Genomic DNA, 26,574 nt, shown 5'->3' on the forward strand with positions numbered 1-26,574 from the left:
GCCGTTACGGAGGAGAGAAAAACACGGCGACGAAATTTTTATATGTCATATAGATTTTTACCCGAAATGATGGGGGGCAAAGCCTTTGTATACAGGCAGTAGGTACTGAATATGGTAAATCATCTGACAACCCACATGATGGAAAGTGATAAACGTCAGCTATAGACATTAAATAGAAATACAGTTTCGTCCATGACATCCTTCACGTGTTGCCACTCCTCAGAAGTTATTGGTTTTATTAGTAGGTATATTAGATTGGTATTTTGTAATTTTAAGCTTGTACACAAAACATTTGGACTGCCGTACTTTGCATGCTTGCTTTTGATAATCAGTGAAAACGTTAACTCACCTCACACACATAATATGGTTTTTTATTACTCTTTCAGGCAAAAACTACTGACCGGATTTTGAAGAAACTTTACAGTAATATAGCTTATGCATCAGTATAACACAGGCTATATTTTATATTGAAATTTATTATTACAATTTAACGCGGGTGACACCGCGGGCACAGCTTGTTCTTCTATAAGTGGAAATATATTTCCTGGGACAAAAAATGTTCAGTATTTTCTGAATTTTTCCTCTAGCATCCATTTAATAACCAATATTATCTAGCTACCAGCATTTATCAAAATATCGACTCCATAAGATATTATTATGTCGTGTACATCAAACTTGCATGCTTCCCACTTTTTAAACCCCGAAGCAAAAACATATGTATTATAAGTCTGACTTTGTCTGTAGCATCGCAGTTCCTAAACAAATGAACCGATTATAATGCGGTTATTTTATATATTGATATTGAAAGCTATTATTGAATAGCTATAATATTTGAAAGCTGACGTTATCGATGTGGTTCTTAACTACAATATCTTACACAATGGAAGTTTTTTTATTGGGCGTTATTTAAACTTCTTAATTGTTTTATTTTTTTATAGCATAGGCAAACGAGCTTACAGCACACCTTATGGTAATTACCGCCACCAGCACCAGCAACACCAGGGGTGTAAAGGATGGAGACCACGATGACGAGCAAAAAGTAAAACAGCACCGTTGTAGTTGTAGAATATTTTTGTATTAAATTGACTTATGTCATATAAAAACAATATAATATTATAAAAAATATAGACACTAAAAAAGGTATATAAAATAGTTTCCAACAAGGGGAATTAGAGGTGAGTTGTCGGCTTTTTAAGGGGTGGGTAGAGGATAGTTCATAGTAGTAGGAAGGTAGGTGGAATGAAATTTATGGTACTAGTATTATAATAATTAAGAGAAAGAGATAGGAGAGATGAGATGAGGTCCGAACCTCTAGCGGTGTTCTTAGACTAAAGCTGTATCCGTCAGGCGGGGTTGCCATGGAATGCCATGTCCACTCGCCCCTATTGTCCGGTGAAGCTGTAAAGGCCAACTGCGGCCAACAGCATAAGGATAGTCTCAAAAAAAAAAACAATGTGTAATCATACACCGAGCTATACCACTTAAAAAAATAATTTAATTAATTAATATTATACTGTGACTTATTAACAATCACAGTTTACTAATGAGTATAGAAAATATAGTTTTTGAATGCTGTAGTATGTACATGTATGTTGTTTTAGTAATATAGAGCTTTGTGCTACTAGGTATATTGGCCGACTAGACCCCAAATGTGCCCTAATTATGCCTAAAATGTCTAAAAAGTAAATTCACTCTAATGATACGCTAAGGAAACAATATACCTTATGGGTTGCTCCTTGCCATGTTGGATTTCAATATACTAAGCAAAATGTGGGCTTTTGACTGGGGGGTGGGAATTGTTCGTAATAGAGACTAGTGTCTCTGTGCTAGCAAAGTTCCGTGTCAGTAGTAGTAGTATATATGTACCATTAGCGCAGGTAGATAAACCGTACCATTCTCGTCCATAACCATGCTCCATCTGGAATGATAAAAATGAATATATGTATATTTATCACGTACTCAATATCAACGGTATCATTGATATAAAAACTGTATGAATTTTAAGTAATATCCGAAATGAATGTAGACTGCTTTACGAAATTAAAGTCTGCTATCGAATTCAAGTTTGTGCAATGAGTAATACAATATGGTGCTCTGTAATCACGTCTTGATAGACAATCCTTTCCCTACGCGGCGAAATGACCGTCGCAGCGTTGGATCTTGCGTCACTGATGCACGTATAATATTCAAAACAAGTCAATACCAAGATGAATGAGCTCAGAACATCATCTAAACATTAAAAGTAATACAACTATGCTAATTTATAAGTACGTAAACACTTAAAAAAAGATTAAACTTAGGAATCTTCAACTTTTAGAATTTTACTCTATGCAATATTTTTATTTGTCGTCTTGAAGGCCAAAATGTTTCAAATTTCTTCAAAAAAATTCAAAAATTTCACTTAAAGGAAAAGAGGAATTAATTGAGGAAGATGTTCGAAAATATTTAATTTAATTTAAAGTAGATAAAGGAATATTAATAGATATCTCATAAAACAATGCAATAGTATAAATTAATGCAAAAATATTTAGTAGATTTCTAGATCTTCGAAATTACACAACAACTGTTTAATTTTAGCTACGAAAAATCACATTCATAGATAAAAGGTAATTACTTTTATCCAGAGCCGTGACCTCTCTGTGATTGCTCTACAGCATGTTGCGAAACTGAGCATGGTACTGCACTATCCAACGCGAGTATAAAATCAAGTTCGTTGTTTTGTTACTACGGCTTTGTTATATTTAAGGACACTGGCTGTGTCCCACGGTTTTACGTGCCGCTTATATTTAAAAAAATATCGGACAGTCACGTCCCGCGGAGTGAAAGGAATTTTAGTAAGGGCCTTTAGTGGCTTCATAGCTAGTATAGTACCTCGTTAAATCGACCTCCACATGGTCCCTGGAAACGCCATAAATATAATATGCCATAATGTCTGACTTGCCTTCATGCTCATCCTATCATCCACCACTGGTGCCCCGCCAGCGAATAGCTTTAGCGAGTGTATCATTATTATACATGAAAAACCTTTTCTTCTGGTTCACTCCTTCGGTTCCCATATTACTAGTATATGGCCTGCTCGATCTATTATGGTATTTCTACGCTTAACGTTCGATTTTTTTTTTTTTGCGATTCATAAGGGCTTAAGCGTGAGCGTTGTTTATTTGTCTACTAATACCTTTTTTGAGAATTGGCATATAAAAAGCAAATAGGTTTTTCATATAGTAAAAACAAAAAAATAAACAAACTCATCATTTTTATATATGAGTAGAGATTAATATCTACACTTAATCTCAAGTACACCGGCTAATACCTACATTATGGCTACATTTCAGTATCGTATATACAGATATATGATTACCTTCTGCCTTTAATTTTGCAACTTTCCGGCCAACTTCTATAATAAGTAGGTGTTTAACTTACTCTGGACTGGCTGTGGCTCGCGCCTTTGTCCTCGTATACATTTGTAGTTGCCCTCTAATTAATGAAAGAACAAAAAGAAATAATGCGTTTATATTAATTTATTAATAACTATTCACCGTGTATTATTTATGAATAAATTAATCAACAATAGTAGACGGCGTCAAATTCATGTATTTATCTGGCTACACATACATACATATTTATATAGATACATAAATATATATAAACTACATATATATATAGGACAAACACCACGAAAATCAGGTCATCATATGACTGCTCTGGTACTACTCTGATGTTGCCATTCTGGTGGATTAAAATGTTATGCCTCTCTGACTTGTAATTTTATTGCTCTATCTCTATTTTTATTGAATCGAAATACAACTTTAAAAACAAACTTGACGGCTGAAATAGGCGAGGCAGAGTTACCCACGTAGACGGTATAGTCATAGTTAATCGTAATATTAGCCAATTTTATCTTTATTTCAGACGACCAAATCGCATTTATATGTAGGTACTTATTAGGCTGGCCGTTTCTCAATAGATTTAAGTAGCTAGTTACCTATTTACTAAGGTGCACGAAGATAAATGAGATGTTGAAGATTTCGAATTAATATCGTCACACCATTTATTTAATACAGAGTATTATTATGTACTTACCTCTAGTAATTCTAGTAGAAGGTATCTACCTAAAGTAATAAAATACAGAGTCTGTATTTTATGTTTGCTATTTAAATTTATTTTAACCAAATATAAAAAAGTATAATATAGTTATTATACGTTTAACATGATTTGAATTGATTTGATTGATTGTTTGATCCAAAACAAATCTGTATGTGCGTTGTAGTACCCAAACCGTAAAATGTGATATTTTTCATTCGGAATCCGTGATGGTTCATAGTTTTGGTTGATGGTTCATAGTTCATAATTTATGAAAATCTCTACAGTCGTTTGAAGACTATGAACGCATTTTTAAGTTGACGAAGTCATTTCATTAATTCATGATTTTAGGATTTTCCTTAACTTTTTATTTCGGCGATTCTTAACTTTTTAGTAATTGTACCTACTTATTAAACTTACTAGGTACTTCTTGTGAACAGGAATGATTGTAACGAAAAGTGTGTATATTATAAAGTAAATAGTTAAAGAATACCAATTTAAATAGGCATATTAATTCCAGACATGGCAACACAAATATTCATAAATTTTTCTATTACCTAACTGTTTACCACCTACAGCACCGTAATAAATAATAATAGTAAATATAAATATTCAGAACGTGCATCGCAGTACGCTCAGCTAGTGCTGGGTGCGCCCTCACGCACCTGCCTCTGTCATCTCATTCGTACACCTATCTCATTATGCATTTATTTATAATCACCACTTTATATGTGTTCCACAATACCATAGTGCCGTACCTTCGCTGATTGCGTTTGCACAGAATACTTCACCTAAAAGCAGGTTTTATTGCCAAATACACTGACCAATAGGTGCTGCTCTACAACGCCAGGACCATCAGGCTGAATAAGGATGAATGTCGCAATAGAATCAGCCTCCACTTAATGAGTTGGGTCTGAGTCCCTAACGAGGCCATCTCGATATATTCCTACAATAATAAATACTCTACTATATCTATGGTTCTATTGATGGTTTATTGTTATTCCTATTTAAAATTTTCTTTCATCACCTCTATATGCAGAATGTAAAAATGTATTTATACTAACACATAGTTATTCATATGTACCTGGAATGTAAATAATTTATTTGTAGATACCTAATTGTAATATATTCTGGTATATTATTGTATTTATGTGTATTTCATTCTATCTATCTAATAAATTTATGTCACTGATTCAACGTTGCTCGAGGTCAGTTTATAATTTGTAAAATTCCTTTTTTTAAGCCCACCATGTTTAACACATCATGAGGAATTCTCCATAAATTAACGAATATAACATTCAAAGCCCTTGAAGGTTGACTGATAGGTTCTGTAATGGAAGACTTAGACCGCTATTATCCTATCTATATATATCCGCTATTATACTATCCCTATTACTCCATTCTCTGCCCTGCTTCTTACCTGCGGATTGCTTTCGCATTCTGTCATTAGCTCAGTGGCTGCCGTCCGTGTGTGTGCTTCTCAAGTGGATCACCGGTACATTACCATTGATAATAAATATACAATAATACTCAATTAACCTAATTATCATTTAATAAAACGTTGGATCGGTATACTATCGTTAGAATAGTAAATCTAACATTTTGTTTATATATGATACCACTTAGGTACTACTATTGCTACTTGCATTTATAATACCATTATTATAAATGCAATCGATTAAATTATTCCTGTTTGTAGCACATCTATCGTGGTCTTCTTCTAGTAACTAAAATGTACTACCATATTTTTTATGTTATTCCTGAACGTTACATTAATTTACCACAAAGAATGTATAATAAATACCCTCTCGAAAGTACGTATTTGTAAAATTGAAAGCATACCTATTCATCACAAAGAAATCGCAACCATCCTCTAAAATTTCTTGCGTAACTCCCTTTTACCTCAATAATAATGCTCCGAGATATACGGTTACCGATGTGAACTTTATTCATAACAGAACCCAACTTAACGATTGCAACTCTTGACTAAAAAAAAGCAGAACAATACCATTATGTGTGTTGCGTAATTTCCTTTATAATATTTAAATAAAACAAAATATAACATCCAAATATATTATTACCCTTATTTAATCTGTTTCATTGGCAATGGCACTTATACGGACTCGCGGTCTCGTTATTATCTACATGTAGGTACCTATTGAACATAGACTTATTTTTATTAGTAGGTATATAAGCAATTTTTAATGACTTCACCTTTCATGCTTTCTTTCAGATACAATATAGCCTAAGGTCCTTTTCGTGTTTCGCGTTTACCATATAAAAAACAGACAGATCACACTTTCGTATACATAATACGAATATGTTGTTTTTGTTTATGTGACTGATATAGGTATTTTTTTACCGAGATAAATAAAATAATAAAAATAGCTTTCAGAAATTAACTATGCTTCCCTATATTACAATCTTAATTAAAATCTAGTATTTTTTGTTATTACTACACCATTAAGTCTAATTAAACACATACAAGGCGACTGATATCATCCATAAATATGTATTTAGTAGTTTTATATATATAGTTAGTAAACGTCCATAACGTACAAATTTTATAATGTAAAGAAAATAGCTGATCAATAGGCTCTTGAATCAGTCAAAGTACTTGAATGGACACGCTCAAGTAAATAATCAAATAAATATCTCCAATGTCACAGAGCTGCCCAAAACGCGTCTAATTACGGCTACCAAGTATGACATAACGAGTTTGAATACTTTGAGCCCAAGTTGAAGGTACTCGTAATTGGCAAGCTTCTCGAATAGATGAATAAATATAGAGTACAAATCCAAGCATTTAGCGATCTGTCTATAGAAATAGAAAATAAGTAACACCTACTTATAAATAATGACTGTCACGACTGGAAAAACCAAATTAGGGAAACAAAAAGCGTTAAACAAATATTATAATAAAAGTTTTTGGGTCCTAAAACAAATTATTTTACTGATAACACAGTTTATCATATTTTTTTCTGAATTTATTTAAAACTAAAATAACAGTACGTATGTATATTGTATGCAGTACGTTGTGTTCTATGTTTTTATAAGATTGGCATTTGGTAAGTAAGTACCTACTAGGAAATTGCAATTGGTTGTTAAATAATTATAACATAAGTGGTTTTATATATCAGTACACACATGTATTTAGATAGTAATATGTCTGCGGTATCTGTCTTACCAAATGTGATTTCGGTGATCGTCAGTAAAAGTATAAAATAGTCAGTTGTATAACAACATCGAGGTCGTACTGTCACTCAGCAAATCCTGGTTTTTCTTTTGGGCAACCACAAATATCACACGTTTATAGATAATACTAGAATATACTATATATACCAATTTTGTACCTACGTGTTCACTATCCCAACTATCACATTCTATATCCAACATCCAAATCCCACTATCCAAATCGTGGTGATTACAATGCTCGACATGACCATATTTTGCCGGGTATTTTCTTTTAATATATGTATATGTAAATTGCCTTACAGTCATAAAAATAGAGATAGAAGACGTAAGTACTTGAATATATTTAGGAAAAAACGTTAACATACGGTACGTTAAATTACTTTGATGTCAGAAGCCATTATGTTTTATTGATAAGAATCCTACTGCATGTTACAACATCATCAAATCATTTTCAATGCATATTTTATATAAGAATTACGATAAAAAATTCCTAAACAGTTGATAAAGCGGTACCTACTTTAAGATTTTAAATTTACAATCAACAGGCACAGGAATTGTAAACATTTACGCGAAATTGTAGTTGTATCCATATTCCTAATATCCTTGAGCTGCTATCATAACAAGTAGATATCAATAAAATACTTTTTATGTAAAAAAATCTTTTTAGAATGGTAGTCCCATATTTCTAATTCTTCAATCGTTAAACAGCAAAAACCAATGACAATGACATCAACATATTATTGAGAAATATGGTGTCCGCTGAACTGGTATCATGGCTATGATTGCCTATTTGGTTATTTTTGTAGATATTGTCGCTGTACATATTGAAATATGTGTCTTTCAAATTGCCCCCTCAACCGCACAATAATAGCCCTCAACGTAACTTGCATTTAGATTTATAAAACACTAGTAGTCAGTGGGACCTTGATCTCCTTTGTTTGAGATAAATGAGGGTTTATGTCCATCCTCGTAATCTATTTTTACACCAAATTTTATTCAAATTTGTTCAGCCATTTAGTCGTAAAAAGACAATGAGTCGGGAAAAATGTAACGGCCTAACAAACCTGTTTTCGCATTTATAATATTAGTATAGTAGGATTAGCCATAGACGGCGCGTTTCTGTAGCCTTCCTCATAGAATACGTAAATTATTTACCCTTACCTTACTTTAAATTGTTACCAGTCTACCCACTTAAAAGTCGTTGTCTCAAAATTACAGTGATAACGTTATGTAATGTAATGAAATAAAACTACTGACCAAATTTCATAACTAAATAAACATAAATAGCTTCAGTAACTCAGTCAATCGGGATATTAATCTTGATTACGTCATAAATAATTAACAGAATAAAATTCATAAAATAAAATCATAACACAAAATGCGTTTCGTATAAACATGTTTATGTTTACTACATACAACTGCCTCACCTTCCGATGATTGCGACAACGCAAACATTTGTTACAATACTAACATTTGTATTCATAAATACGATTGTTTGATCCAAAACAAAATGTATATACCTCTACAGCTCTTGCTTTCTTTGGACTTTGTAGCGGTATACGATGTTCCAATTTCTACCTATATCTAGTATAATGAAATATAACTAAAGTAAGTACTTCGAAATAATGCTACCTTGGGTACCATAGATTCAGTATTACATTTATAAACAATTTTATTCACAAATAACCTAACACGAAATATGAGATATGAAATTAAGTTATCAAAGTCTATTTATGTACGTATGTTTATTTAGAAAAATATTTAATTAGTTCTACGGAACCATCGGCTTAAAAGTTAAGCTTGCGCCTAACTGCTTTTTTTGTTTTAATCTAAGCCGTCTAATTCACTTTTATACTACCTTCCCACTCTCATACAATCACCGGTTGTTTGCACTACCTAGAACTATTATTTTATGATCAAAATAGATACCTGCAAACTGACGTACATCCGATCTAACTGGATTTAAGGTATAAGTACGTAAGTTACTGAGATGCGTAGAGATCGACCTGTCATGGTTGTCATCTCTAATCCCCATTATTAACAATCTCTCTCCTCTTTTTTGATGGTGTTAATTGTGGGTAAAAGAAAAAGAAAATAAAGAAGTTAGAAGAAAGTATGTAATAAAATAATAGAACTATATCAAATTGGGTTCATTGACTTTTATGGTATATTATATGCATATTCAGTAGGTCTGAGAATCAACTACTATCTAATTTAACAAGTGGCAAGGGTTTTCCACCCCTAACATTTATTTTTTTATCTTTTGGACAAATTGTTTATTTTTGTATAATGTGGCATTAAAGAATACATACAACCCTAAATTTTCAGCCTTCTATCACCAACCCCTATTTCTTAATAGCGCTTTAAATTTATATGGCAAAACAGTTATTAAACTCTTTGCTATAAATTGACAATTGTCTATAAATTCTCTGTTATACTTTTTCATGCCGAAGGTATTATTGTGTTAAATTAAAAACAATATATTACTTAATTAAAAATCGAAATGATAAATTACAATACACTGGGGATTATAACATCGATCTATATTATTGATTAGTCTATTGACCTCACGTTTCAATTTGTACGGAATTCACATTTATTAAATTCAAGTAATTACAACATCTTAAGCCAATTTATTATATTTATCACAAATAAATGTTTAAGTTAATTCTCAATAAAATTATTTTTATACGACAATAGGCATTTAGTTTTGTTTATTAATGCTTACTGATCGAGTCGTTTACCTATTTCAGTTATCAAAATATAATCTACAATTTAGTATTTCATTAAGTTACTTGTTTACTAATTAAATATATTTTTGTATATATAAATAAACACGTACATATAGGTAATTGTCTATATATATAAACAATATTATTATGCAATCTTTACTTAGTAGAAAATAAAATCGCTTCCTCTGTCTGTTCGCTTAGATCTTTTCTGCGCAACGGATTTTAATGCAGATTTTAGCAATAGATAGAGTGATTCAAGAGGATGGGTTATATGTACACTCGTACAACCTCAGCTAGTATAATAATAAACATGCAGTAAAAGCTAAATGGTTTTGGATAAAATACTTGGTTCACATGAATATAAATTAAATATACTTTTTATATATCCACATAATATTTGGCTTTATATTAACGCTTGTATATATTATACGTATTAATCCTCATTAAAGTAGATCATTGTGGAAGTTTTAGAATAAGCATTCACTATTCTGGTAATATTTATCTGATCTGACTAATTATTTTGTTCAATACTTTTATTGTATACGGCACCAAAATGAGTCTTAATAATGATCAGTATTTTATCTATATATCAGTATTGTACCTATTACTTCTGTGGATATCATTAATAACATTATTTCGTGATATTTCAATCAAATAGATAAATATCTACTTATATATGAGACGTTTATTCCGGTGTTATAACTACCTAAGTATGTATTCGATACATCGGGAGATTGTATTGCTTTATGTGCTGTTTATAAAAATAAATTCAAAAGCAATGACCTTATTGCCACATTTGTTTGGGAACCACGCGTAATAATTAGTGATTACACACCTCCTCAACCTTGTCTTATAATCTCAACTTGAACATTTGCGTTCTTTACTAGTCTTAGAGACATAAATAACCAATTGCTGATCTATAGTGCGTTACCTCAGAAAATAAGAATTGCTACATTCAGACTCATTCCAATTTATTTCGATTGTAAATTCATATATTATATTTTTTGTTTTGTTCTCTATTTTTCATTAACTATTATTTTACATACAGTATTAAACGCCAATGCTTACCTTCTCTGCACATTTTCATTCTCCGTGTAATCATATAAAAAGTCACTCAATCAATACAAGCACATGACGCGTTGAAGTCTTTTGTATGCACACATCGTTGCCCACTTATGTCAAACATTATTCTAAAGAATTTTTATATAACATTGATCGGTAACGTGCGATATGCACTGTGAAGTGTATCTTACAGTCAAAATTAAATAGTAGAATTTTTTAATATTGATTTAAACACCGTTGCAGTGACACAACCATTTTATGTATGTCGATATGCCTTATTTAAATAGTTTTACGAAAATTAAATCACATTTCGCTTCGTTTTAAAAATCGTATTTTTTTTTATAATAAACCCAATTTTTATTTATTTCAATCAGTAATGGAACCAAAATACTGCTGTTATACTTTGTTTGTATAAGCCGAACATAATAAGTTTACTTTTTTATTATATTGGAAATACAGTGATTATTTGAAATGGCCTATTTTTAAATATTATTTATTTATTGCAAATGTATGTATGAGCGCTGATGTTGGATATAATATTAGAATTTGAAGTCTGAAGTCTTAACTTTGGCTCATATTATCTAGTTCTATCCGGACTGCTGGGACCGTACCCACGATGCCCCTCGATTAGATTATTTGCAAAATGAGCAAAGCGTAGCAACATAAGGCATCATACGTAGACACGGGCCGTCCGATTCTTATCGGAAATATAAGGGAATACTTATAAGAGAGCGATTGTAAGTTTACTGAATAAATTTTATGCCTTACAGCTGAATAATAGCAGTAGTGTCATCATGTAATTTAGTATGTATCTTATGCCTAATGTTCAAATTCAAAACTGTTGTCATTTAGTTTAGACGCACTCGAGTGCAATGTTTCGCACTGAGCATAACGTTCACACAATGGTATTGTAGCCACCACATAATTAAGTGCTACTAACTGTTACGACAAAGTATTTTGACACTATATTGCAATAATCAAAGCAGAATACACATTTAATATTATATATATAACAGTTAAGAGCGCAATTACTGCATTACTACTCATTATGTATGCAAAATTCATAAAGTTACATGTAATAATGTTGTTGCAATTTTAATTAGTTGGTAAATATAAACTAGCGATTTATTATGTTTATTTTTATTTTTACCACACATAGCATCCAAATGCAACGACATGATATGAAATGCAATAAATTTACATAAGTGCTTCGGGTAATATAAATTTCTTAATATATGTATGCAAGTTAAAACAAACGTATCAACAAAACTTACAATATTAGCTTTCGTTTGATTAATATAAACTAGTAATGCCCGCGACTTCGTCTATGTAAACGGAGCATCCATTTGAATTTTATATTTAATATTTATAATTAATCATTTTATCCTTATGGAACATCATCACATATTAGGTATGATCCAAAAATTTTAAATTCTTAAATTACAGTTAAATAAAAATTCATAAAGTGAACCGTCTGTAATGTAAAGTTTTTTAATTATTTGGAACAAAACTTACTGTTTCGTAAATAAATGTTCCAAGAATGCTTAAATTAAGTTTCATTGAATAAAAATTTATACTTTAGCCAAGTATTATGTCTATACAATCTTCATTTTCCAGCATCACATGCTTCCTATGCGTTTTATTATTTAGTTGCACAGTAGTTATTTTAGAAGTCCAATGCAAACCTTTCTCGAGATAAATTGTTATTATCGTCATCGTATTATAAATGCTACAAACCGTAAATATTGCTAAGTTTCATTTCGTAAATTGTTTGTTTGTTGTGCCTATTTGTTAATGTATACTACGGAGACTAGTAAGATTATAACAATTTATTTGATTTTGATAAATTATTTATAACCTATATGATGTAGTATTTTATCCTTGATTTTACCTAGCTATTGCGGCACAAACATAGGATGCAATGTTTTATGCCTAAATGCATAAGTAACAATACTATATTGTAAAGTAAGTTCACATGCCCTCACTGTAATCTTCAACTGAGTTTCTTATTATCATTAGGTACAATCGTTAAAATGATCAGATGACGATTAAAATACCAAATTAGACGCAGAAATTATTAATTTTGTAGCGTAATTATTTACCTGTTTAAAGCTATTTTCCAAGTTCGTTTAAACATCAATATGTGTAATGGGGATACATTTAATCTAATCATTATTATCTCAGCAATATGTTAACAGACTCCAAAGCAAGAATAAGTGTCCAAGGAAAGTGAAAATGTCGTAGTCTGGTGGTACACCACCTCACCTGTCACAACGCAATCAGTTTCTGGCCATCATGAAAAAACTAAAATTATTTATTTTAGATGCCAGGTACTACATTGCGCAACCTACAGTGCTACTAAGCAGGCTGTTAGTAAGACCGCTTTTGTACTATATTTCGCGTGGTAAACTAATGCGACTATATCAGAACGCTGTCGGATTTTTCTAATTAATTGTACATAGGTATCATATTCAGTATGACCATTTCAAGATTTTGCGAATATCTCCAGTAATAATATTTTGATTTTTTTTGTTCTGACCTGACCTAAAAATTAAAAACGAATTCTTTATACGTTAACTCGTTTTTATCTAAATAAAATACGTCTCAAGAAACCACACTAGGTCTAGCACATTTCTTTCGATGATCACGTATTTAGGTACGCTGTAATCGACCACTTTTCATTCCTTGTGATCTTTTAATAATATGAAGCTTTTTAATTAGCCTATTGGCTTCTTATGATTTACTGAAATATTGATTTACACATTCAGAATACTTATAAACTTAGGTACCTGCTGTCATTTGATACAGACCCGACCACACTGAGCATTTACCCGACTCGATCTTAGAGTGCTAGTTAGAATCCACAAAATTGCTTTAGATTACACACCTAATAGCTCTACTATCTATCCACGTCTACCACTCGACTATGCAGTCAGTCCATTACAAATTGTATATCTATAACATAATACCGTGTTCTGGTCACGAAAAAAGCAACTTATATTTCATAGAATAACTCAAAACTGACCAGTAGGGCCAAATTTATATGCAGACCACATGAGAAGCAGCAGCTTCTAAATAAAAAAGAATCATTAAACCGCCGCATGATATTAATGGTAATATGTCAGTTTCACTTATCAAATAGTTTGTACCTATATTAAGTTTGAAACATTGTATAAGAACATGTTGGGAATATGGTATAGTGTAGTAATAGTATTAAGCATTTTTGATAAATTATCCCCGAAAAGCTGAAAACAATACAAAATATTTAAATATATAAAAAGTTTTGAGTAATATTATTAATTCAACTAATTAAAAGCATCTGACATTTCTGAATTTAAATGTATTTTTATATCTTATTTTGTGTAGTGACTATCATTAATTCATTCACTCATCTAACCTGATCGACACCTATATGGATTGACTTTAGGATTTTTTCAAGAATGGATTTCTTAATAGTAATAGTACGTATAGTAATTAACTACAACATGCCTATATTATATGCACTAAATAATTATTTGATTCATTGCAGTTAGGTATACTTATTCCATCTTAATAACTATATATATATATAGGAATATAACATATAACTTTTTACCTATATATTATAATGCATCGTTCACTACGTAATACAGTGATAATAGGATTAGCCTAAACAACGCTAAGCAGTCACAGGGACAATGGCTTGCATCATTGTCGGCCACGGAACAGCTTCCGCTCGACTCTTCACGGTCCTCGCGGGCCGTCGCAGCGCCTACTGGTGCTGTGCTGCATGCGCACCAAAGGTGGGAGGTGAAATCTCCCGCCATATATATATAACGCGATACATCCTAACATCAGCAAGCAGTTACCGTACAGCTTTAGAATGAAGGTAACATACTTATTACCGAATATCAATTAACATACTTACCGTGTATCCAAACAATCACAATACAAACATTAATGAATTCTAACTTTACTAGTTATAGAACTTATCATTTAATTGTAATTTAGATAGCCTTAATGATTACATAAAATAAAACTGTTAAAAATTCCTGAATTTGCAGGTCTTCGTGTGTGTATTGGCCCTAGCGGTCGCTGTCCATGCCGGTTACATTGGGGGTGGCGGCGGCGGCTGGTCGAGCGGGGGAGGCGGCGGAGGCTGGTCGAGCGGGGGAGGCGGTGGCTGGCCAAGCGGCGGCGGCGGCGGCTGGTCAAGCGGCGGCGGCGGCGGCGGCGGTGGTTGGAAACTAGGGGGTGGAGGTGGCGGCTGGTCCAGTGGTGGTGGCGGTGGAGGCTGGTCCGGCGGCGGCGGCGGCAGCGGCGGACGTAAGTGTTTAACTATATGATTAGCCAATGGAACTATATTCTGTTCACAGTATAAATCCTATAAAGATCCTTGTACCTGTGTCGTACACTGTACTTATATGTAAACAAGAATTAACGCAACATAACTAGAAGTTATATGAAATTATATGTGAGATAGATCTTTCATTACTATAGATACTTAATACGATTGTTCTGTTCCCATTCAGAGGTGAAGATTATCAAAATCATCTCTACTGGCGGCGGCGGCGGCGGTTATGGTAAGTTGCAATGTACTTTCTTTTACGTTATCTTGCTACTTATTAAAATGATAAGATTAGTAGTTCATTACAAATCATCCTGTACATTTATGTAGATATATATTAAATATTGGGTTCAATATTTAACATGTAGATACATGACCTACATTTTACCATGTGACATTTATGATCTTTAGACCAAAAATTACACACACCTCGTAGGCGTAGGTGTACCTACCTACCTACTATTAGCGTAGGCGGATGCACTATTCCATATTCATGAACATAAAATTTGATATGATTTTGAATTTGAATTATATTTGTATTTTTTATAAAAATACAAATATAATTAATCAAAGTTCTGTGAAATTTCAATAAAATTTTAGTTTATCATAATTGAAGGGAAAGGTTAAAGAATGACCTTAAACGTTGATATTGAATTTTACCAATTACCCTAATAACATTGCCTACATCAACTGTACTGTGTAGGTACTCATACTTTAGAGGTCACTAAGTCATTCACATAGGGTCATCCATTCCCCCATTCGAGCGTAATTACCTGCCAATGTCTAACGCAACATCTTATGACACAATGAAATTTACTTAATATCTGTTATTATTTTAATATTAATGTATCTTCTTTTAATTTATACGCTACCATACCTAACATGTTCATCATATTTCGAGAGTAGTCTTTTACTGATCGCATTTTAGGTAATTCTTTTTATACTGCACACAGCTTTACTTTCGATGATCTCAGGTTCGAATCCTCGCACAGTGCAAACAATCATGAATATGATTGTTTGTATCGGTATGGGTGTTTTCTTTGTACATTATGTAGGTATGTATTTACAAAAAAAATATCTAAGTATTTAAATCAGTTGTCTAGTACCCATAACACAATCTCGTCGACTCGACAAATCGTCTCGTCTCGTCTCGACAAATTTATCGTGGGACTAGATGATGCTGTGTTAATTGTCCAGGGTTAATTATTTAGTATCAAACATACCCGCAATAAATTGAATTATAAGTTCGAATACTGTCGTAATGTTGTTATACATACGAAATAATTTATCAAATTAAATAAACCTTATTTATACTTGATGCACTTCTCCTCTATAACATTTATTTATGATGCTTTCATTATTTCAGGCGGTGGTCACGGTGGATGGTCCAGCGGTGGCAGTAGCGGCGGCGGTGGCTGGAAACTGGGCGGTGGCAGCAGTGGCTGGTCTAGCGGCGGTGGAGGTGGTGGCTGGAAACTCGGCGGCGGCAGCAGCGGCTGGTCTAGCGGCGGTGGAGGCGGCGGCGGCGGCTGGAAACTCGGCGGAGGAGGCGGCAGCAGCGGATGGTCAAGTGGCGGCTCCTCGGGCTGGTGGTGATCTCTAGACATGTGATGTTAGTTTAATTTGAAAAAATAAAATTCTTACCTCCTATTTCTTTTTTATTTATTTATTTTGTTGTAATCTGTAACTAAACTCTGTTAGTGTGAAATAGTATCACTATTTTAGTTAATACCGGCTATGCCTGCGATTTCACCCGCGTGAAATTTATAGTCTGTGTTATTCTAATGTATAAGCTATATTTTCACGAAGTTTCATCAAATCAAGTACTTTTTGTGTGAAAGAATAACAAACATCTATCCATCCGTTTATTTATCCACACGTTTCCACGTTTATAATATTAGTAAGTAAGGAAGGGGGTTGCTAGTAATGTAGACTCATGATCCCATTACTAGCAATGTACCATGTCAGGTTGACCTCCACGCGGTTCCCCCTGGAAACCATCGTGATAAATTCCTGGAGAATTTGTCACGATGGGCTAACTGATCTGACTTCGTGTTCATCTTATCATCCTCCACTGGTGCCCCGCCAGAGTAAACCGTTAGCGGACCATTCCATTATCATCCATAAAAAAAAATTAGTAAGTTAATATGTTCTAATTACTCTAAATTCCTTATATTCAAATTCGATTAGTTATATTAAATATGTCTAAACAACTCACATCCAAATATACTTCGCCATTAGGTATATAGTAGGATTCTCAATACTAAACTACAACCACAGATAATATTACAAGAACTACTAACCATTATTGCATATCTACGTAACTTAGTTCCCCGCTAATATAAGTGCTAAATTAATAAAGCGGGTTTGATTGACTTATACCTACGTAGGTACTCGTTACTCGTACGACGCAACTGTAGGATCTGTTTTGTAGTCTCATATATTATTTCATTATTGTAATCAATTTAGTATTTTTCTTTCGTATAACAACGAAGTAAGTACAACAGGTAGTACGAAATTTGTATTTAACCTAAATTATTTCTTTATTATGGACAAATTTCTATAAAATTCACGATAAACACGAAATCAATCATATAAGGCGAGGCATTAACTTTATATATAACTAATACAAATATTAGTTTTTTTTTAGTATAGCACATTACATTATTTATTTATTAATATTATGGAAGTATTAGTACAAGCTGAAATTTAGATAGAACATTACCTTTAAAATTGGATTGATTGAAAAATGTTCAAAACTTAAAAATCATATAATTCTGATTAACATTACAAAAACATAAAATAGACACAACAGAGGCTTTGAGATAATTTAGCATCGTAATAATAATTAAATAAATAATATCAATATTTTTTCTTTAAATCCTTCTTCCTGTATTTATGTCTTTTGTTTCTATTAGGATCATAGTTCTCTTTGTCAGAAGAATCTGTGCTGCCTGGAGTTGTTCCACGCTCTGCACATCTTTTTCTTATATTAGAATCATTTGGAGGTATTTCGGTTAAAATTCCATAGTCCCTGTCAAAAAGAAATATTCATTGAAATATTGTGACTAAATATCTTAATAAACAAACACAGCCTTTTGGATACAATTTATTTTCATCAAGCCCTTTAGTAATGAAAAGGTAACAAATAGACAATAGAACTGACAGACACACTTTCGGATTTATAACATTTAATTATAAAAGGAATAACCGTAAACGATACAATACAAAGTTTGGACTTAAATCAGAAAGTATCATCATGTAGCAGTATATCATACTAACTGTAAAATGTCTAACCATAAGTAAAAAATTTAAGGATATGTATATATATATATATATTCAGATAGAGCTAAAACAATGGGAATATAATTTTTCAAAATATAACTACATTATATAGAGTTTATAGTTAAAATAAAACAATTTACCTTGGTTCACAAGATCTATGTACTTCAGCAGTGACATCTAAACTAATATATTTTGAATCCACATCTAAGTCACTGTCTGACTCTTCTATAATTAAACTTTTTTTTTCAGGGATTAGTGGTTTATTTTTATATTCACTACTATTAAACTTTTCTTCCAGGGGTGTAGTTTCATGTCTATATGCTGTTCCACGATCAAATTTATTTGGCTCATCTATAAATAAGTCTTGGCTTTTCCTACACAATTTTTTGTCTGTAATACCAAGTACATCATTATTTATTTGTACTATTTCACTAATGTCAGTTTGCACTGCAATAGAGTCTTTAATATTTATTGTGTGTTCTATTCTAGAAACTTTTACATCAACTACAAAATTATCATTATCAATGTGAATTGAAAAATTATTTGAGTTCCTATTTCTTGCATCTGTTTTATTTAAATCATATCTACAAAACATGCATGATTCAAAGAATAGTCCCTTCTTAATAAATGGCACATTAACACTACCATCATTTTTCTTATATATAAAGTGACTACAATTAGAAAGATGTTTATTTATCTCTGTCACATTTTTAATGTTAATTGATTTTAACTCAGGAATATAGTGAGATTGTTCTTGTTTTTCAGAGTCTTCAACAGCCTGCAATGCTACTTTGTCTTTATCAATAATTTCAGTTGGTGTATCCTCTATAATAAAATAGTCATAATCCATTACAATTCCACTTTCATCATTATCGTATCGATTTAAATTATCAGATATTAGCTTCTTACTTTTGTTTAACACTTTATTAACAGTACCTTTTCTTACTTTTGGTTTGTGCTTACTAATTACATTAGTAGATCTACTTTTATTTTCTGTAATAATGTACTTTTCTTTACTTTTTAAGTTGCTTGATAAATTTGTTTTCTTATTTTGACTTTTTAACTTATCTTCTCTTAATGTAATATTAACATTATTATTAAGTTTATATACTTCATTTGAAACATTTTGGTTCTTGATATTTAAATCTGATAATGGCTTCCGTAGTGAATTAATTTGATTATCTTGAAACCACTTTTCTATATATTGAGTTTTATCCATTTTAAACTTCCTTTTATAGGATATAGTTTCCCCACGATATACAGTCTGTCTTCTGTTTTCCTTATTATTTAATGAAGTATTAATACTTTTTTGTTTGTTATAATATTTTATAGGTGCTTGTATGCATTTAGGAAATACTTCTTTTTCAACTTTGAGCTGTTCAGATATTCTATGTCTCCTGTACACTACAAAATATAATTAATGTCAAAAATTTATTTTGAATACTATACACATTTTAATAGCAATTTACATGTATGAATCAATCATCATTGTATTGTGTAAATAAAAAAATATAAATGTAATAATAAATAAATCTTTTCATCCCTAGCAAGTGAAAAAATACGACTATGATCTAGTGAATTTATATATTGTAAGACAACTTAAACTTTTTACAATACAGTACTCCAATCCCTTTTTAAAGAAAATCTATAGTTCCTTATAAGAGGATTTAACGCACCATCTACATTCATACGACTTACATACATCCACACAAATAACTATATTATCTTTTAATATTGTAATAATTCTTACCATCTGTGTTGAAGATTTCTTGAAACACATTTAGAAGCTGTGATATATTTTCTACTTTTTGAGACAGATGCTTATCTGGGACTGAAGATTTACATGGAGTGGAGTTTGTAATAGTCATGCACTGTATACATTCCTGTACTTCAGACGCACAGGTCTCACAAACAGAAAACCCGCAGGTGTACCTTTGACGTAGTCCATTTGACTTGTCACTGTTTATAGAAAAAAAATCTTTTTCAACATTATTGTAGTACACTGAATTACTTACTTACTGAATTCTTATAGTTTCATAGGAACCAAATAAATATGAAATTAAATTTCAAGAACTACTAGATAAGTATTTATAATTTAAAATGTTTACCAAACGCCACATCGATTATTGTCGACAATTTCACGAATACATTCAACTGCTACATCTAAAAATTTGGACATGACATTAATTAAAACACAATATTATCACATTTATTTAAGTGATACACAATTACATTTCTATTCTAAACAATCTTGTATTTTATTTATTGTTTATAAAAAAACATATCTAAAAAAGGACAGAGCATATACTGTTCAATTTACTAAAGAATAGTGAAGTGACTTCAAGTGACTCGAGTCAAAAAAATATGATTTGTCTTTAGTTCGTTTCGACTCGAATTACCAAGTCAACTCGGGCCGCGGCGGTTGACAAAGTATTTTCGAGATTTTTTGTCAAAAAGTCTTTAGTCGATCACTACTTTGGAATTTAACAGGTATATGCGTAGCACCTCTTCATAGTTTGGTATGGGTAAGGGTGGATCATAAAGTATACATAATATATAACTCTATGATAAAGATCGGTGGGCTAATTATCTTACTTCGATCGCAACGATTTTCTTATGATGGTGAAAATGACGTCATCTATCAATAATGCGATTCTATTGACGTCATTTGACACTGTCAAATAGCATTGCAACATAAACCCAACTTTACATATCGATAAAAATTCTCTATATCAAATGTCGATTCAGTAACCTCGTTGCAACGTCACGGAATCGCTATTTCTGAAACTGGTTGGTCCAATTGGTTTAAAATATGTAATCGTTAATTGGCTCTAATTAGTCTTAACACAATAGCCTAAGGATTCTTACCCCGACTTGACCTTGAGCTGTGAATTCGAATTTGGCCGACACAAAATAAAACGTTAGCAATTTAGGTACTATACAATATAGGTATTATGGTATATTAGCTAGATAGAAACACCGATATTCCTCTAACCGATCTGGGATCAAGGTCGTAATGGCTTTCCCGATGGTTTTCCCGTTTTTTTAGACAAACTTCATGAATATCTGTTAATTATTACCTTTTCACTTTTTTAGAGCTATTCTGATGCTGTTGGCTTCATCTGGCCTTTACAGGATCGCCGAATGATATGCTGACGAGTGCGGAAGATACTACAAACGGGCGAAAAGATTTATAGAACGGCTGAAACCCAACTCCTCCGCCTGACGAATACAATTTTAGTCGTTAGGTCGCCACTCAGTATTTAAATTTCCTCTCAAGTCGTCGTAATTTCGATCCCCGTTTGAATGGCATAGGGAATTGATCGGAGGATCTTACCTTTTCACGACTGATCTAAATGGATCTTACACAAAATTTGAATGGATTGAATCACGAAACTGGACATACATGGGCTTATCTCTTATAAATAATAAGAGATAAGCCCATGTATGTCCATGTAAAAGAGTTTCCAGCGTAGACTTGTTACCATTTGTTTTTAAACTCAGCGTGGCCACATATACAGAAACTTCAGTTTAAATTACCACTTTCGATAAAAATAACGGCAATATGTCTGGAAAAAGTAATGCAGAGATAAGTATAAATATTTATTGTATGTCCGAAGAACAAAAATATATTAACACGTGCTATCCTTTCTTTACATATTACATTATTCAACGTAAAATTTACAATGTTATAATCAAGTATTAATTAGATTATTAATTACATACATAGAATTTCATAGTATCTTACGGAAACAACTATACGTTTCACATAATTATGTTTAAATCACTTAATTTTCGAAATTATATGCTAAAATAAGGAGATCAAAGTATTATGACATCTTTTAGGGGGCGGGTGACTGAGCGTGTATGTGATGCCAGTGTAACATACGTTGATTAGCATAGGCACTGTGCGGCGGTAAACAGAAGCGTTCATCGTGGTAGGTAGTATGGCAATAAATTTTAATAACTAGGACGATCGTATCATGAACTTGATGTGTACTTGTTATATCAACATCAATTAATCGATCTCTATTCATTGATTTCTTTAAGCCAAAAATAATATAATATTCAGTCGTATTTATGATATGGTAAGGATTATAATTTGATCACTATTCACCACTATATTATTAAATCAGAGATCTTCTAAAAAACTCGTTCAGGTTGTTGAATTTTTATGAAAATACTTACTATATTTCTTTAAATTAACGCTTGCTTTAAATTTGATGCATCTATAATCACATACTAATAAAAAGCACAGATCTCAACAACTGCTCTCTAATAAGACACCTAGTCTCATACCTAGTGAGTTCGTATTATAATTATTACGATGAATACTTATTAATAATTAATAACTATTAAAGTAAAGCTTTTTAATTAACGTAAAATGATGTCATTTACAGGTGTTGAGGATAAATAACAATACTTTGTTGGTTTACAAGGCTACTTGACCAGTTATATTAAAATAGTTACATATTATACAAATCATACTCTGGTTCAACATTAAGTTTCAAAACACGCTTCTACCTATAATTTCTTATACCCATTTATCCAGTCTCGGTGAAGAAGTAGGTAAAAAGTTTACATTAGCGAGTAATATTAAATGAAGCTTATACAATTATTTGATTAACAATCGCAGCTATAAACAAGACAATAGTAAGCAAGACTAATATATATTTAAGTACTACTCTAAAGTCTTAAAGTGCAAATAAACCTCTTCGAAATAATAGCAGCTTTTGAGAAATGAACAAGTAACTACAAACCAAATTAAGCGGTTCAATCTTACAGATAAATATGATCTAAACCAAAAAAATATATTTTAAGATTTAATTCTTATAGTTTTTCAGATTGGGAAACCTCTGTGTGCTTGATTTAATTGAATCGAAGACTGTCTATTTTATTCGTATAGCTAGGATATAAAGCTAATAATTATTGTTTATTTAAATTATATACAATTAAATTTATTATATCCATTAAATCTAAGGGTTTAGAAAGTATTTATTATTTCCCTTCTCTACTGACAGTGAAGTTCCAGATACGAATTATGATAAAAATCATAGTACAGATTGACTTGAACAGTAAATTATTTTCTAGCATCCCATAAAATTTCTAACTTTAATACATCTTAAAAATCACTATAATTATTTGAATAACTTTAACAATAAAGTATTATAAGTTGGGAAGTATTATTAAGTACGTACATATGTATTTTTTTGAATAAACTTGTGTAGCCTTCTACGCTAACGACATACGCTGACAGGGTGCCAGTGGAAGATGATATGGGGAGGATGAAAGCCGATTAGCTCTTCATGAGGAATTAACTACGAGTTTTCAGGGGGAACCGACTGTAGGTTGACCTGACGCAATACATTGCTAGCGATGGGTCCACTAGACCCCATTATAACAACACCCCGTCGTCCTAATCGGTTTGTTCAAGAACAAGAAAGAACCTAAATACTTTATATTATTATAATGTACTTATATACAATAAGTTTCTATATAATTGAACTAGTCAAGTAACAATGTCTATCTACACAATCTTTCGGAAACATCGAAGATATCGACGATAACGTCCTAATACAGTAAAGAATTGTCTTAAATAGTTTGTCATAAAGATATCAGATTAACACCCTCGACATCATTGATGTGCGTCAGTTCACAAGTATGTTTGGAACTCCTTAATATATTATATTTAGGTATCTAAAAAAAGAAAACTTATTTCTAAATAAAAGACTGTGAGTGTCTTAGAAAAATAGTGTACACTTATTTGGATTGTTCATAAAAAAAAATGAATACCTACATATTTGTAGGATATAAGACTTTTTTTTACTCACACTATAAGACTCCTCTTTTTTACATATGATAACATAAAAAAGAGAAGGCCTTTAATTTAGTGTGAGTGTTTAAAGTAAGGAGTATTGACATACATACTGTGATAAAAATATTAAAATCATATTGATCGGGGGGAAAGGGCATTGTTAGTAATATGGACCGATGATCTTATTGCTAACAATGTATCATGTCAGGTTGACCTCCACGCGGTTCCACTTGGAAACCATCGTGATGAATTCTTGGTGAATTCGTCACGATGGGGTAACTGACCTGACCTCATGCTCATCTTACCTTCCTCCAATGGTGCCGCGCCAGCGTAAACCGTTAGCGCTGGCGACTGCACCATTCCATTATCATAAACCGTATTGATCGGCAATGGCAGTACGGTCGGAATTGATGTAGTGCAAAATCTGTATATTCAAAACACAATATAAATAGTTATCATAAAATTTTAGACTATTTGTTATCTACGCTAATGGGCATAATATGGTCATATGAGACCTTTGAAAAAATAAAACCAAGCACTAGAATGGAAAGGAGTTTCATAACAGAAGCTGATATTCCATATTGGAGATAAGCCTAATATTTTCCAAAGCTGAGACGAAGTAAAAAAATAAGGATAAATTGTCCTACATGAATGAATTATTTTTGATTTGATTTGTATAATAAAAAATAAGAGCCGACCCAAGTTTTTAATTTGTTGTTAATAAATAATTTTCATAATTTAATTTTATAGAAACGTGTCTTAAGTAAAAATATTTAAAAAAGTAGATACTGTTAATTACAATTAAAAGTATGTTCTTCATAAAAAAATGTGACTCATATTAAACAAATTTTAGAGATTTTCTATCCAGATTCTAGAGTCAGTAAATAAAGTTTGTAGATTTTAAAACCAAATTTTGTATTTTATAATTGGCAATGTGTTTAGATTTATATTTATAAACATCACATTTAGATAATATACCATATAAATATAACATAAATGCCTAATGAACTTGGCTATAATATATGGCCTAAGTGGCCAACATTTTAAGAACGATTGAAATTAAAAAATCATAAAAGCTATATAGTATATTACCTTTCAATGTAATTACTCGAAGTTTTACTAAATATATACAATACCTATGTATTTACAATAGTGCCTGAGCGAGCTACGCTACAAGATAACGCTTTTTATATAAAACAATGCTTAAAAAAATATATCTTTTTATTTAAAATAGTATTTCTAGGGATATCTACACAGATAAACTTTAAAGCAAAACATTATTAAAGTACAAACTTTTACGAATTAATATCTGGGAAACGACGTTAACAAGTTACAGGGTTTAAAATGCATGTATATTAATTACGAAATTATGTTGTCATATTATTTTACTTGTATAATAAATACCATGTCTAATTTAATATTACTAGTAATAATATACATTTCAAATATATTTGTTAAACAACCCTTTATATAATTTACCTCTAAAGGAATGTATCATAATTATGAATAAATATAATGTAAAAATAATTAAGTATAAAAATACTGATAATCACCATTAAATGTTTGCTCTTAATAAAAAGATGTATCTATATACTATATTCAGATTTAATTTTCTTCTATTCAGATTTCACATCAATGTATACAGATTTAAAACTTATTTCTACACCTACTAATAACATTCGAATGTTAATACTTGAATCTATTTTAAATATATACATTATTTCAAGAACAGATATACAATAGGTTGTCAAAATGTTCAGTATCCAGCTGTACCCGCGTATATTTTATTTATCCCCGAAATGGGTAAAATATTTATTTTGTACACTATCTATTGTCAAATAGAATCAATTACTCTACATGTCAATAAATAATATTATATATTTTTAATTCTTATATTCTATAATTATGTATACAATATACAAACAGTTAAAAATTTCAAAAGCCAGTGTTTTCACTATATATATTTATAAACTATGTTCCTAAAAATACTTAATGTACAATCCTGATTTATGTTATGACTTTTATATGGAATGATTATGCAGTCACATACCGGATGACATTTATTTGCCTGTAGGTAA

General features: G+C 31.5%; 2 protein-coding genes across 2 annotated transcripts; one reads left to right on the forward strand and one right to left on the reverse strand.

The window, feature by feature from the left end:
• The first annotated feature begins 14,746 nt into the window (after positions 1 to 14,746).
• On the forward strand, positions 14,747 to 16,992 carry LOC131842030 (loricrin-like). The gene is made up of 5 exons (XM_059190463.1): positions 14,747 to 14,851; positions 15,113 to 15,173; positions 15,225 to 15,374; positions 15,581 to 15,631; positions 16,763 to 16,992. The coding sequence occupies exons 1-5, from the start codon at positions 14,747 to 14,749 to the stop codon at positions 16,990 to 16,992; spliced, it is 597 nt and encodes a 198-aa protein (XP_059046446.1).
• Positions 16,993 to 18,177: 1,185 nt separating this feature from the next.
• On the reverse strand, positions 18,178 to 20,996 carry LOC131842001 (uncharacterized). The gene is made up of 4 exons (XM_059190433.1): positions 20,790 to 20,996; positions 20,432 to 20,640; positions 18,822 to 20,085; positions 18,178 to 18,430 (listed from the first exon to the last, which is right to left on the reverse strand). The coding sequence occupies exons 1-4, from the start codon at positions 20,858 to 20,860 to the stop codon at positions 18,259 to 18,261; spliced, it is 1,716 nt and encodes a 571-aa protein (XP_059046416.1). The 5' UTR covers positions 20,861 to 20,996; the 3' UTR covers positions 18,178 to 18,258.
• Between the last annotated feature and the right edge of the window lie 5,578 nt (positions 20,997 to 26,574).

The sequence above is a fragment of the Achroia grisella genome, unplaced genomic scaffold (genome assembly GCF_030625045.1).
Source record: "Achroia grisella isolate CSIRO2021 unplaced genomic scaffold, CSIRO_AGI_Agris_v1 utg204, whole genome shotgun sequence".
NCBI classification, from domain to species: domain Eukaryota; kingdom Metazoa; phylum Arthropoda; class Insecta; order Lepidoptera; family Pyralidae; genus Achroia; species Achroia grisella.

Bases quoted from the DNA above. Each gene is read 5' to 3' on its own strand.
- LOC131842030 (XM_059190463.1), top strand. From the start codon at position 14,747: ATGGCTTGCATCATTGTCGGCCACGGAACAGCTTCCGCTCGACTCTTC. The intron at 15,174-15,224 runs GCGGCGGCTGGT...CGAGCGGGGGAG, and splicing joins CGGTTACATTGGGGGTGGCG to GCGGTGGCTGGCCAAGCGGC. The intron at 15,632-16,762 runs GTAAGTTGCAAT...TCATTATTTCAG, and splicing joins CGGCGGCGGCGGCGGTTATG to GCGGTGGTCACGGTGGATGG.
- LOC131842001 (XM_059190433.1), bottom strand. From the start codon at position 20,860: ATGTCCAAATTTTTAGATGTAGCAGTTGAATGTATTCGTGAAATTGTC. The intron at 20,641-20,789 runs GTAAACATTTTA...TTCTATAAACAG, and splicing joins AATAATCGATGTGGCGTTTG to TGACAAGTCAAATGGACTAC. The intron at 20,086-20,431 runs GTAAGAATTATT...TATATTTTGTAG, and splicing joins AGAAATCTTCAACACAGATG to TGTACAGGAGACATAGAATA.